The sequence below is a fragment of the Ambystoma mexicanum genome, chromosome 3p (assembly GCF_040938575.1).
Source record: "Ambystoma mexicanum isolate Mex_15411 chromosome 3p, UKY_AmexF1_1, whole genome shotgun sequence".
Classification (NCBI taxonomy): Eukaryota; Metazoa; Chordata; class Amphibia; order Caudata; family Ambystomatidae; genus Ambystoma; species Ambystoma mexicanum.
The window spans coordinates 19,471,758-19,487,230 of NC_090925.1; the positions used below are offsets into that span (position 1 = coordinate 19,471,758).

Consider the following 15,473-nt stretch of genomic DNA (forward strand, 5'->3'; position numbering starts at 1 on the left):
CGGCTGTGACATGTCTGGTATGCAGGCATCTGCCACACGTGCTGTGACATGTCTGGTACGCAGGCATCTGCCACACGTGCTGTGACATGTCTGGTACGCAGGCATGTGCCACGTGTGCTGTCACATGTCTGGTACGCAGGCATCTGCCACACGTGCTGTGTCATGTCTTGTACACAGGCATCTGCCACACGTGCTGTGTCATGTCTGGTACGCAGGCATCTGCCACATGTGCTGTGTCATGTCTGGTACGCAGGCATCTGCCGCACGTGCTGTGTCATGTCTGGTACGCAGGCATCTGCCACACATGCTGTGTCATGTCTGGTACGCAGGCATATGCCACGTGCGCTGTGACATGTCTGGTATGCAGGCATCTGCCACACGTGCTGTGTCATGTCTGGTACGCAGGTATCATACACATTCGCTGTCACATGTCTGGTATGCAGGCATCTGCCACACATGCTGTGACATGTCTGGTACGCAGGCATCTGCCACACGTGCTGTGTCATGTCTGGTACGCAGGCATCTGCCACACGTGCTGTGTCATGTCTGGTACGCAGGCATCTGCCACACATGCTGTGTCATGTCTGGTACGCAAGCATCTGCCACACGTGCTGTGTCATGTCTGGTACGCAGGCATCTGCCACACGTGCTGTGTCATGTCTGGTACGCAGGCATATGCCACGTGTGCTGTGTCATGTCTGGTACGCAGGCATCTGCCACACGTGCTGTGTCATGGTCGGTACGCAGGCATATGCCACACATGCTGTGTCATGTCTGGTACGCAGGCATCATACACATTCACTGTCACATGTCTGGTACGCAGGCATCTGCCACACATGCTGTGTCATGTCTGGTACGCAGGCATCATACACATTCGCTGTCACATGTCTGGTACGCAGGCATCTGCCACACGTGCTGTGTCATGTCTGGTACGCAGGCATCTGCCACACATGCTGTGTCATGTCTGGTACGCAGGCATATGCCACGTGTGCTGTGTCATGTCTGGTACGCAGGCATCTGCCACACATGCTGTGTCATGTCTGGTACGCAGGCATCTGCCACGTGTGCTCTGTCATGTCTGGTACGCAGGCATCTGCCACACGTGCTGTGTCATATCTGGTACGCAGGCATATGCCACGTGTGCTGTGACATGTCTGGTACGCAGGCATCTGCCACACGTGCTGTGTCATGTCTGGTACGCAGGCATCATACACATTCGCTGTCACATGTCTGGTATGCAGGCATCTGCCACACATGCTGTGACATGACTGGTACGCAGGCATATGCCACGTGTGCTGTCACATGTCTGGTACGCAGGCATCTACCACACGTGCTGTGTCATGTCTGGTATGCAGGCATCTGCCACACGTGCTGTGTCATGTCTGGTACGCAGGCATCTGCCACATGTGCTGTGTCATGTCTGGTACGCAGGCATCTGCCACACGTGCTGTGTCATGTCTGGTACGCAGGCATCTGCCACACGTGCTGTGTCATGTCTGGTACGCAGGCATCTGCCACATGTGCTGTGTCATGTCTGGTACGCAGGCATCTGCCACATGTGCTGTGTCATGTCTGGTACGCAGGCATCTGCCACACGTGCTGTGTCATGTCTGGTACGCAGGCATCTGCCACATGTGCTGTGTCATGTCTGGTACGCAGGCATCTGCCACACGTGCTGTGTCATGTCTGGTACGCAGGCATCTGCCACACGTGCTGTGTCATGTCTGGTACGCAGGCATATGCCACGTGTGCTGTGTCATGTCTGATACGCAGGCATCTGCCACACGTGCTGTGTCATGTCTGGTACGCAGGCATCTGCCACACGTGCTGTGTCATGTCTGGTACGCAGGCATCATACACATTCACTGTCACATGTCTGGTACGCAGGCATCTGCCACACGTGCTGTGTCATGTCTGGTACGCAGGCATCATACACATTTGCTGTCACATGTCTGGTACGCAGGCATCTGCCACACGTGCTGTGTCATGTCTGGTACGCAGGCATCTGCCACACGTGTTGTGTCATGTCTGGTACGCAGGCATCTGCCACACGTGCTGTGTCATGTCTGTTACGCAGGCATCTGCCACACGTGCTGTGTCATGTCTGGTACGCAGGCATCTGCCACGTGTGCTGTGTCATGTCTGGTACGCAGGCATCTGCCACACGTGCTGTGTCATGTCTGGTACGCAGGCATCGGGAGCAAGACACCACATAGGCTAATTGTGAATGTTGTACTGTAGAAATCTATGCCCAGGTTTTGGTACTCCCAAAATGGGCATGGTAAGCAACCGGTTAACAAAAAGCGACCTGGTGGCACGCAGGAACCAAATGATAGCGTCATCATTTGCATCAATCAAATGAGCGTTGGCATCTTTCTATATATTATTTCACCATCCCTGAGCAGTGTGTGTCTGTGCCAAGCAACATAGACTTGTGTCTGTATACCGATGAGTCACCGGCCACCGGAAAAAAGACCCCGTCCGAGGCAAAATGGCGACATCCGCTGATCTACCCAATCTAGTTCTTCATGTGATCATCAGCGCAGCTGGACTGATGGGAAACACCTTCATTGTCGCTATAAAATTAATCAACTGGATGAACCAAGCCAATGATCTCAACGAAAGTGACGTCATCATCTTGAGCCTGGGAGTCACCAACACCTGTCTCCACTGTGTGTCTTTGGCAGGCACCGTCGTATATGTTTTGTGGAGACATATTTTTGTACTGGATGCAGTCTTCAAGTCATATTTTACTCTAAAGATCGCTTTGGGTGACTCCAGCCTCTGGTTTGCGACCTGGCTCGGCGTCTACTACTGCATGAAGATTGTGAACCTCACACACCCGTTTTACGTCTGGATAAAAGCCAGGCTCCCAAAGATTGTGCCCTGGCTACTCGTGGGCTCTGTGTTGGTTTCCCTGGCAAACAGCATACCAGTCGGCTGTGAGATGGATCTTGCATGGACCGGCAATGTCTCAAAAGACCCATCTTCCAATACCTCAGGCGATGGCGCTATAGCTGAGTTGAGGTTTGGAAGCGGCTGCTTGAGTATGTTTATCATACAAGTGGTTGCTGCCTCGGTGGCCTTCACACTGTTCACTTTCTCCGCTGGGGCCATCATCACCTCCCTGAACAGACACATGAAGCATATGGCGCAGAATGCAGACAGCTCTCGGGGCCCGCATATCAATGCTCACTTGGGGGCCCTAAAGACAGTGGCGGCGCTTCTCATCCTCTACATCTCCTTCTATACCTCCAAGTTCCTCCTGTTTTTAGAGCTGTTCCCCATTGGTAGCTGGGGGTTTGTCATGTGTGATATTTTGACTTTTTCCTTTCCTGCCCTGAGTGCCATTGTCCTCATCCTTGGAAACTCTAATCTGAAGAAGACTCTGACCAGGACATGTTGCCATATCAAGTGCCGTAGAGGAGACGGATCTAGGCAAATTCCTTAACCTTCTGATTCCTCCGGATCACCATGACATCAGACTAGATCATAACAGTAGATAGAGCCCGGGACACTGTCACACTATTAATGGCCACCCTTTCTGGAATTTCAAGTTCTAATCTGTATTATTAGTCAATTATTTGTACACCAAAGTTGTTTACTAGAGACATTGCACACATTGAGCTAGAGGCAAAGGGCAAAGAGCTTTACTTGAGAAACCTAGAACCAGTGGACAAAAATACCACATTCCCCCAGTCTGGTCAACAGGATCCGTGCACCACCCATGCTCCCACTGCACGTTTCTGGTCTGTAAGTAGTTGTAAGTCATTTGCCTGTGTCGGTTGTAAAACAAGGGGCCGGTCCTTGGCCATACAAGCTAAATGGATAGATGAGATGTGGCAATGCTAGATGAGATGTGGCAATGCTAGATGAGATGTGGCAATGATAGATGAGATGTGGCAATGCTAGATGAGATGTGGCAATGCTAGATGAGATGCGGCAATGCTAGATGAGATGTGGCAATGCTAGATGAGATGTGGCTATGCTAGATGAGAGGTGGCAATGTTAGATGAGATGTGGCAATGCTAGATGAGATGTGGCAATGCTAGATGAGATGTGGCAATGCTAGATGAGATGCGGCAATGCTAGATGAGATGTGGCAATGCTAGATGAGATGTGGCAATGCTAGATGAGATGTGGCAATGCTAGATGAGATGCGGCAATGCTAGATGAGAGGTGGCAATGCTAGATGAGATGCGGCAATGCTAGATGAGATGTGGCAATGCTAGATGAGAGGTGGCAATGCTGAAGAATCCCCACGGAAAGAATCAGAGACTCCGAACCGATATGACAAATACATAGAGAAGAATAGTCCTCCGCCAAGGTTTAGATTGAACATTGTGCATCCAAAGGTGAAATGAGCCAAAAGGAAAAGGGAGGAGTTCTCCTCTCCCTGGGTGCTAGGAATGGCTGCGGGCACAGGGACACACACAGTGCACTTTCCTGGTTTGGGGGTCATATGCTTCAAGCCGCATAGGTGGAGCCTCTGCCATGCAGACGGCGGGAGAAGAGCGAGTGAATGCTTGAGTTAAGAAAGGTGTCCCTTTTGCTACAGGTGTTTTGGGGGTCAAAGACCTAGTACTTAGGTAATAATACCAGGTTTAAGCCCTGACCTATTGTTACTCGTTAGTGTGGGTGGGGCCGAGGGCATCCTGGACACCCTTGGAAGGTGAAGGGAAATTTCAAGCAGATGAATGTTGAAGAGTTTTAAAGGTTAATTGTCAATATTAATAAGCAGGTGATAAGATGTCAACTATGAGGTCAGAAAAAGAAGGGGTTCACAAGGAATTAAGTAGTGTGGTGAATATGTTGATGTCATCACTCCTTTCCCAACAGCATTGGCCAGGGGACGGCAGCCGCTACCTGATCCTGACCCTGGAGGCGACCTTCAGGAGGATTAAAAGACATTGTTAGAGAAAGACACATACCCCTCTTCCCCTTTACGGATGTTCCTTCTCTTTTGCATACCGTAATGGCATATTGTAACCCTCCCCCTCAAACCCTTGCCAAGTTTACTTCACACAGTCCCCAACATCAGACCGAGAGTGATAAGATAATAACTGAGACAAGGAAGAGGCAGGAAGCCATAGTGATTACTCCCAGTGAGATCCATTGCCAACTTCCTCAACACTACACTAAAGACACTGTGACCACAACTGAGACGAGAAAGACAAACAGAGCAATGAGTCTGACTGGAACCGATAAGCAAACTCTATGGTCTAGTCTTTGGAAGTTGCTCCATTCTGCCGGGAAGTTTAAATGCACATCAGCTGAGAGACGGAGGGAGGGAGAAGTGCAGGAGCTAGGTAATGCTGCAGCCCTCGCAGAGACCGGATAACACGCTACAGGAGAGCACACCGTGGGAAGCGAAGCCAAAGCGAACCCCGACACGTGAGAGGAAACCGAGTGACAGAAGTCTCCCTGCCTGTGTCGGTGAGGCAGCGGGAGCCTCACAGAGTGGAACCGTATGCATCAAAGCTACAGCAATCTGATGGGACACACGCTGAGCCAACAAGCTGCACAGAGAAGAAACAAAGAGCATGCATTCAAAGCACCCGGTAAGCCCAGCGAAGACAGATGGGTTACCGGGGTGCCTATGAATGCATTTCGCTCCATGAAAGTAACAAGAGAAAATCTGGATGAAACCTGTGAAGGGTTTAGCGTGGTCTTAAACCATGCCAGGAACTGGTCTCTGGTCATATACCTTAAAAGAGGAAATGCAACAAATACAAGTACGAATGTTGAAACAAACTTTGTGAAACTGGAGGTGATAAGCCAACAGTGGGCAAACATTACTTTGTGGAAAAAAGGAAAGATAACTGCATACAAGTCCTACGAGAGCATACCAGGCAAATTAAAGCATTTGAGCGAGACAGCACGTCAAGTGGTTGGGCGATTACTAAGAATTCCTGGCAGGAGAGTATACCAGGCAAGGTCAAGTGTTGAAAACCTGGTAGGAGAGTATACCAGGCAAGGTCAAGTGTTGAAAACCTGGTAGGAGAGTATACCAGGGAAAGTTAAATATTGAAAGACTGCATCCAAAACCTGGATTTGTTTTAAGTTGTGCACATTGGTGAAAAGGAAGATGGGGAAGAGAGCCATTCCCTGGAGCTGTAAACTGCGCCCATTTGGAACTTTTTGGTTTGAATCATACCTATACGTTGGATTTGAACATTTGAACACGTTTAAGAATCAGAGACAATATGCTTTGCACCTTAGAGTTAGTTTAGGGTGTGAGGGCCAGAGTAGGATTACGGACACAGAACATATTTTACTTTGGACATCTTGACAAAGGTCACACACCTTGGTTTTTGCATGAGGCAGGGAAATGCCTCCTAGGTTAATGATAGTGAGGCATTTTCCAACCTCTTCTTGATATTAATAAAATATTATAACCAGAAATCATGTGTTCTCTGTGTCCTCGTCTCATTCCTGACTCCTCACAGTAGCCATGATGTCTTGTGGAATAAACACAAAGAAATGGCGACTAGGCAAGAATGGGAGCCCTGAAGACCTGGAAGATGAAGTATGTGAGCTTGCAGATGACAGGGAGAATCGGGAAGAAGAGGGGGTGCTACTAATGTGTGTAGAGGGTGGGTTGCATTCGGAATTTAATGTATTAGTAGAGTTTTCTGGGGAATTTTAGTGTGCATGCTGAAGGTCCCAACAATGAAGAAATATGCAACTGTAGAACCACCAGTCTCGGGAGGATAGCTCAGGGGCAACATGCTCGCCTTGGAAGCAAAACAGGTTAGATCCCGGGTCCACGCTTAGAAACCTATGCATATTAAGCGCGTTATAAATAACCAATCATATCATTATCATATCATACCTCCAGAAAGGGCAAAGTTCATCAAACAAGAGTGTGTGTCTCCCTGTTTTGCGCTACTCACTCTGATATGAATATATCAATGTCCCAATGCATGCAGAGGGAACACAGGGCTTGTGACTGAGCATGAATAATAAGCAAGGGAAGGGCCATTATCGCAGGATAATGAACAGGCACCAAGTTTCTGAGGGTCATACGTTCGGGAATGGTGATGTAAACAATGTTACATTAATAGTGAGTAAAAGTAAACAGACAATCTGAATTAGTAAATTAAATGTGTTTTCTAATGTTGTAGTATTGAAATAGCAAGCTTCTCTTCATAAGTTATGTATTATGGGGGCAATCTTGGTTCAACTGAACCGGGTTTATCATGAGCATCCATTAGGTGGTGTGTAAAAGTGAACAGTTTCTCTATAAGAAAGTGAATGCATTTCCTCATGTTTTATCTTTCTCTTCAATGAGTTAAATTGGATGTTGCAGCAAAAAAAAGGTCCTCCCAGGAGAAAGTGTCTTGATGAAAGAAAGCTTGCTTGGAAATTGTATATGTTCAGAATGCAGTCAATAGCAGTAGTTATTGACTGCCCTCTGAGGTTCTGAATGGCTGAGAGGTCAATACTGATCTCCATATGCTAAAAACTGTTACACCTGCCTAGTGAGACCGAACAAGCACCTATAAGTCAGCTGAGGTTTACTAACAACCTACTTTGGATGTCTGTGTAAAGTTACATGAATCAGAAAAGGCAGTGAGAAGCAAGCTCTGCATGTGTCTTCTCTGCTTGATCTGTGCAACGGTGGAAAGGGTTCACCCTGATCGACCGAGGCCTGGGCAGGGAATCCGCTATGCGCTTGACTGCTCCATCTCATTGCAATGTGAGGGGAGAGGCTTGAATCCCTGTGGGCTTCTCACAGATTCTTACACTAGCAAAGGCAGGTGGGATCCATGGTCGTTCATTAGAGCTGCGGTCGCCTTTGATGCTCACTTCTGGGCAAGGGATAGTAAAAGGCATGGGAACTTGTGAACAGCACGGACTCCCATACATTTTTAACACCATGACATCAACACCATCAGCGCCACTTGAGTGCATTATGGACGGTAGCAGGCAAGTGGTATGCTCCAGTGGGCTGGATGGCCCCCCTAGAATGAGAATGCTAGCAGTTTCTGTGTCTGGCGAAAGTAGGTATCAGTGAAGTGAAGTTCATTGACTCTCCAAGCTGCAGTAGAGCTGTGGGGGTGTCATACCAGGAGGTGGCCGGAGCTCCACACCCTCCCCTGCGTCTCTGTGGTGAGCGTATGCATGCACTAGGTGGCAGGAAGGTGTGATGTTGGGAGGGGCTTGTAGCCCTTAGAAATGACGTGTAGGCAGAGGAAGTGATGAAGGGCACCCCAGAGACAGTGAGACCAGGAGGGGGGTTCTGCAGTTATTGACTCCTGATAGCAGTCAGGAGGGTTAGATAGGAGGTGTCCCTGCAAAGACTCCCAGACAACAGGCATCCCTCTGAGTCTTCTTCCCTGTAGGGAGGGGCTTGAGCCCCACATCATATCTGGCCCCCTTACCTCTGCTGGATTTGTGTGCAAGCATGCCAAGAGAAAGAGTAAGACTGATCCTTAACTAGGGTGATGAGGGTCTCTGGGGAGATGCTTCCTCCACGGGTCAGTGGGGGCTGCTAGAGGCTGACTACATGGCTCTCCAGCCGCCTGGTGTGTTTAATGACTGGCACAAACATGCTGAAACAAAAGCGTCCTGCTTCCTGCTTCTATTAGCTTGCAATGCCTTCTTACTAAATCCAGAATTAGGAACCGTGGGTTTTGTAATGACTGGTCATATTAGTATAATTACTCAATCAGCAAAGGCGAAGAGTGGACCCTATGCTGGGCTTGTCATTGCCATTACGAATTCCTTGGGGTCTTAAGGCATTTTCTCGAGGGAGGGATGTGAAAATCATTTAAATATCTAATGTGTATTGTAATCCAGTATGGATGTGATGAGGACATTTGGAAATAACTCAATATCGTCATGACAGATTGGTGGGCTAGAGAGGCCATTACAGGTGACTGTCCAGGTGTTTGGCCTGGTGACGTGGCCCCTCGCATTCCACCATTGCTTTCATATTTGTGTCTGATTTGCTTTTTTTAAACCGAAAGAAGGTCATTAATGCATTTAGGTGGGAGTGATCACGTGAAATTGGTTTTAGATGTTGGGCTGCCCAGTTTGATACCAGTGTCTGAGAATACCACACTCAGAACCCTCATGGCAAACACCGCGAGATCCAGAGGGAAGGTCTCTGTGAAAGACATGAATCGTCTTTGTGTAGAATGGGGGCAGTGGGGCAGCCAGGACCGACTGCAGAATACTTCTCCGCAACGCTCCTGTAGTATCATACGCGACCTACCTAAAGTACCAGCACAGTCCAGTCTTTGGAGTAAGAGACCTTTCGCTAAAGGGCAGTTAGTTCCATATGACGATTATATAAAAAAATAGAAAATGGACATGAGAAGGCGAATTAGAGATGAGATTGTAAAAAAACAGCTGAGGGGAAGCCCTATAATTGAAGTGATGGCAGCAATTAAGAGAACAACAACTCAGTACACTGGGCCTCATTACAGGTTGGGCGGTATCCCGACGGTAAATCCCCTGGAATAACACCTAAATGAATTACCCTTACTGCCGCTTGGTCCGGTGGAATTACCGCCTCATTATAAGTGGCAGTGGTGGAGTTAATCCCCATTTTGATAGAGTCCATTGCACTCAATGGTGCATTTTTGGCGGAATTACCACTGCAGTAATTCTGACGATTCTACCAATGTACAGCAGAAAGCGAGAGGATTTACCTCCTGCCACGGCACTGAAGGTAAATCCCCCACTCCAGGGCCATATTCAATATGGGCCTAATCACAAGTTAGCCGGTATCCCGGCGGTCATACCACCCAACTGTAATTGCGTTACCACCACCTGGTCCAGCATTATTAGCGCCGGATCATGGGTTGGGCATTAACGGTAAATCCCCATTCTCCATTGGGTCCATTGGACCCAATAAGGGATTTTTGGTGCAAATACACTGCACTAACACAGCTGGCGGTAATTGCACCGAAAACAGGGCGTTAAATGGGATTTTCACTTCCACAAAAAGCTGGAGTTAAAACATCCCATTTAGCATCCAACTTGTGATTGGGCCAGCCCTTAAATGCGGTGGTAATAGCGTTACCACCGCATTTAAGGGCTACCACCCAACTCGTAATGAGGCCCAAAGTATGGCAGTGCGGGAAAAGCGGTGGTAATTCCCTTGCTGCCATTTTTTGGCCACCTCACCATACTTGTAATGAGACCCATTGATTTTAATCCATTCAGACAATACAATTCAAGTTCGATTGGACAGCAGGGGATCTCTGTTGAGGCCGATCAAGAAAAACACAGACTTGAGGAAAGGTTTCAATCTTGCTCTCTGTCTCTTTAATCTTTTCTTGCCTGATATTTCAGATGCACTGGACAAATCATCAAAAATTGGGAAACATAAAATTGTGCGCCTGGCTTATGCCAACAACGTAATTTTGTTGCATAAGATTCTGTTTGGGCTGCGGAAGAGTTTGAACTATATTGCTTTCTACGCTAAATTGAATGAATTAGAAATAAACACAACTAAATAAAAAGTTATTGTATTCTCTAGGAAACATGTAGTTATTCCTGGTCAATTAACAATGCAAGGATTGAGGAAGCCAGAAGCCTCGTTTATCTTGGCTTTCATTTTGCCAATAAAAAGAGAATGATGTTTGTTAAAACAGGCAGAGCCTAAAATGTGGTGTATTCATCTTTCAAATGAAGAAAATACTATGCAGATACTGTAATTTTTCACTTACGCCATAAATTGTCTTTGAAAATGACGGTGATCTCGGGTGTCACGTATGGATTGGAACTTCTTGGAACGCATTGATCTGAAATGGCTGAATGTTTTCAAAGTGAAGGAAGACCTAGGCTAACTTGCCTGCGGTGTGGGCCGCACACCCTTAGATCCCAATTGGATTTCAAAAAAAGTTTAATATTTTGTTGGTTCACATTAATGACTCATTAATTCTTTGAACTTGGTAGTTTATTTAAAGTAATTGTAAGCAATCACTTTTCTGATGGGCAACATAACCCAAAATGGCCAATGCATTTCAGACTCAACAGTCCTTCATCGGGGCCTATCTAATCGAACAAATTATGGCCTAACATTAGATATCGGTAACAATTAAACCAGTTATGTAAAAGACAGCCTAAACAAATGCAAAAAAACAAAAAACAAAAAAGCATACCATATTACATCACATAAAATGGAAAATCAACAGGGTCCCACATACACAGAAACATAAACACGACAAAAAATGATAAAAGAAAAAGAGTCAACAAGTTAATAGATACCAATATTACAATTTAACATCACATTTTTCAGCCTCTTATCAATATACTTTCTCTGTACCCAGCTTCCCGTTCTGTTGTTAATGTTTTACTGCACCTTATGTGTATACGGTCATACTGGCCAGTGATATCATTGCTGTGGTGCCTGATGTTAATAGTATTCCAATCGAGCGAGTAGGGTGTGAGTTTACAAATCAATTGCTAATAACTCGCTCAAACCCCGTGCTTTATCCCACGGTGACCACGTTAAACATGCATGCAGAATGCTGTTGTGTCAATGTCAAAAATGGCTGACCTTAGCCAGTAAATCGCTGGCGTGTTCAAACTTAAAAGTTTGTCTTTCAATGTGCGGCTCCACCGCTTTGCATTAAATTCACAAGTTGACCTGTGTTGAAGAATAACATTCATTAAAGCATGCTGCTAGCCCGCTTTACCGCCGTGCACTTAACATCTATAATACCGTCTGCACGATAATCTGTCATCAAACCCCTACCTTGTGTGGAATGTTTCAGCACAGGATACGTGTCTCGCTGAGTCACGATTCTGTGCCAGACCGCTTTGCTAAGTAAACGATCGGTTCTGTTCAGAGTGAGGCTGTGGTTACCACGGCAATGCCTCCTACAAGATGGTGGCTTGTCCATGTGTATGCCGCCATCTTGCTTGGGGCTGATTTGAAATGTAAACATATATATCGAGGCTGATTGCTCGCAAACTCATGTAGCTTTGTATGACATAACATAAACTAAATGAAAGGCAAACATGCATGATGCATACTCTAATAATACCATTATCTTGCCTTGTATAGTTCAAGTAATGGCCTTAGCCGCAAATGTAACCACAAATAAAATAAAATAAAATAAATTGCAAAAAAAGGGATATCACCATGACAATAAACAATTAAAAATTCAAAACAGAGAACATCTAAAGTAAAGAAAAATGCTTTACAACAATAACTTGGTCATGTAAACCCTTAACAATGCTATGCTATGAGGCTTTAAAATACACAGGGGAGGTGGGGGGATTAAACTAAGGACCAAAACACCCCCTAATTTTTAGGAACACCTAAAGAAGCAAAAACAAAAAAATGGTCCTCAGTATGGTCTCACGGTATCACGTGTCCAACCTCACCATAAGGAGGGCAAAAAACAAGATGCCCAGTTAGGTATATGTCTGGGCATACATGCTAAACTTCACACAGAAGGAAGAAACCAGTTAAACAATGTTAATTTTATTAAACCTTCAATGGCAAATATAAAGCTTAAAAAGGCCCACATCGCATAATACAGTGTTTAATAACGAGCTGGCATGATCCTTAAAAAGATGTTTTATACATTAAAACAAAAAATTGAGAAAAAAATCAATAAACAGAAAAACAAACAACACACCAATGGAAATTTTAGTATACCAGAAGATAGAAGTGCGAAAATTGACCTAAAGGGCCACAAAGTTATGGATTACAAACAACGCAAAAAAGGTGAAACAATTGATTCCTAATGACCTTAACCACTACAATGGGGTTAAGGAAAACATTAATACAGCTAAAAAAACTAAAAACTACCACACTACTTCACTCCCATTCAACCCAACATGTTTCATTCCTCACTCATATCGTACACACACAGTCAGGGGAAATTCATCAGGGGTGTATGCTAAAAACACGATGTGTCTCTATTTGTCGTTTTTCAAGGCCGGGCCACAATTCCCGCCTCACAGCCTCGATATTTCGGTAGAATTTATTAATAGTCCACACCTATTTCTCATGCTATCGCATTGAAAAATGACAAAAGTACTGGTTTAAATATGGGCACCTAGGCCCATCCACTTTGCAATTAATTCAAAGATGAACAATTGACGTCACTGATGCGGCAGCGGTTCATTTCTTTGAAGTTAGAATAAATTCAGGCTGCTCGCCAGCGAGGAAGCGGACACGTGATACCTATGGACAAAACAAGGGAAGAAAGACCAAAGGTTATAGTCTCTCTTACATGTAGCTGTTTATATTACAGAGTCAAAGGAGCTAATAATTGCTCCAACCTTGTCTACACTATATGTCTGGTCAGGCGAAACTCGGGCTCTTTATATCAAAATTAGTCTCAACTTGGTGTCCAGAACTATGGGGCAAGACCCTCTCTATAAAGCTCAATTACTCATATACATGCGTATCGTTAAAGAATGTTTACAAAGGTATTTCCTCTACACATAACTTACCTAACTGTGGCTTGCGCGATAATTAGCCACAAAGAGGTATACGATAGATGACTGGATCATAACCCGTGTCCGCTATCTGTTTCCTGCGCAGATTCGTCTATAATGACACTTAACAGTGTCAAAAAGGCTATGGATTGAAAGTGGAACAAAGGGGGAGGAGACGTTTAGAAACACAGTGGACTCTAGTTCCAAAATAATACTGTCCTGAAAGTATCATATATTCTAGCAGTCTCTCTGTTTTACCTTCGGTTGAAAGCGTCGTGCATATCTCCAGAGTATTGCTGCGCATATGGAAAAAGGAAGAGGGGGAAAAAAAGAAAAAAGGGTTTTTCCGTATTGTCCCTCCCAGTCGGATCTGTCTACACGGGTGGGAAACAAAAAAATATATATCCAGTTGAGTAAAGTTCGTCTTACTTCAATTGTGGGCAGCTAACAAAAACGTTCCCAGATTAAGAAGCACTGTCCATAGCAAGCTCTAAATTATGTCCAAGGACAAGCTAAAAAGATTCTAATACACTGTTAAGGGTATACTCGTCTAGGAAAACACGTACAAAAAACGTACAAAAACGTCTACCGTTTTACACAAAGGTTAACAATTAATGCGCGCCTGTCATTTCTAAATAAAAGAGAACAACCGCTATGTTACCCTCCCTTGTATTGGTTCCTTTCCAAATCAGTACAAACAGCATAAGGCGCGATGCTTACCGTTATTAGGTCAGCAGTTTTGAATAAGGCTCGTAAACTGGCAGGTCTTCAAGGAGACTAAAGCCCCGTTCAATATCGCATTGTGTTCAGCAGTGGGGGGCCAGCAAGAAAACCATGCTTGGCCCTTTCTTTTAAATAGGCGTGCACCACTTCACCTGTGTGTTTGACTAAATTGGGGGCAGCTGTAATTACTGGCATGCCCGAGAATATCTAGAGCTCAGAGGCTGGAGGGACTTGTAGTTCCCGACTCGCGTTGAACGTATTCAGTTAAACGATTTAACACGTAGTTGTACAATCGGTTCTAAGCGTCTGGAAGCAAACAACCTCGTTTAGTTGCGGGGATACAATTTGTTTTAGCTTGATTTGAATGGATAATTAGCCAGAGTATCGACCTAAATCTGCATCGCTCTATTACTGTCAGTTTTCACATAATTATTTTTACACGATTCACTGCCTTGATTTAAAGGGGCCCACCTAATAACGATATTTAAACCACCAGGGGGGTCCGCAGATATGTAAACGTGTGACGGAAACTGGACTCCAAAATGAAGTCAATAGAAAAACAGGTACTGCGCGGTTATTGTTAGCAATCAAACATTAGAGCTTAAAACAACACACAATCTGGGAGAAGCAAGGATAAGGAAAGTCATCTAACGTCGGTACAGACCAACTCTTATGGGAGGTCCCATCGGAATGTAGGGTAAACATGGTTGGCCCACTGTTCATAACAAGGGTCATTAGCCGCAAGCTATTCCGAACATGCAGCTACAAATTATACAGTGGATCGTTGTGTTGGAATCTTATGTTCAGTGCCAACCTAGTTTAACCAGTCAAGTCTCTCATTAAGACCTGTAACTGAACTACTAGTAAGGAAAATCATGTGTTGTTCCTTCAGCGATAGTCTAGCTTTATCACGGTTAGAGTCGCCAGAGGGGTTGATTTTCCAAAGGACACTCCACCGTAGATCTTCTATTTTGTGGATAAACTCTACCCAATGGTCTACCAAAGGGGCATTATGGATCCTATTTCTAATGCAGCTCTTATGTTCACCTATTCTTATTTTGATTTTCCGCTCCGTTTTGCCGATGTACAGTCGATTGCAAGGGCACCAGATTGCATAGATAAGCATCGTAGAATTACAGTTACTAAAATGTGTTTGTCGCCACGGAGTTTTCAGACCCAAATTCACTTCTGTGCTTCTGGAAGTGGAGCCACAGCAGGTACAGTGGCCACAAGCTGAATGGCCAGTTAGTTTCGAAAAGCCCCAGTTCTCGGGGAGTGTGCTCTGTTTTACATTTTTCAAACTCACGTCGTTACGTGTGATTAGTTCCTTTAGG

General features: G+C 45.4%; 1 protein-coding gene across 1 annotated transcript; it reads left to right on the plus strand.

Annotated features, from left to right (window-relative positions):
- Positions 1-2,491: 2,491 nt before the first annotated feature.
- On the plus strand, positions 2,492-3,451 carry LOC138579666 (taste receptor type 2 member 40-like). The gene has a single exon (XM_069649906.1). The coding sequence runs from the start codon at positions 2,492-2,494 to the stop codon at positions 3,449-3,451; it is 960 nt and encodes a 319-aa protein (XP_069506007.1).
- Positions 3,452-15,473: the final 12,022 nt, after the last annotated feature.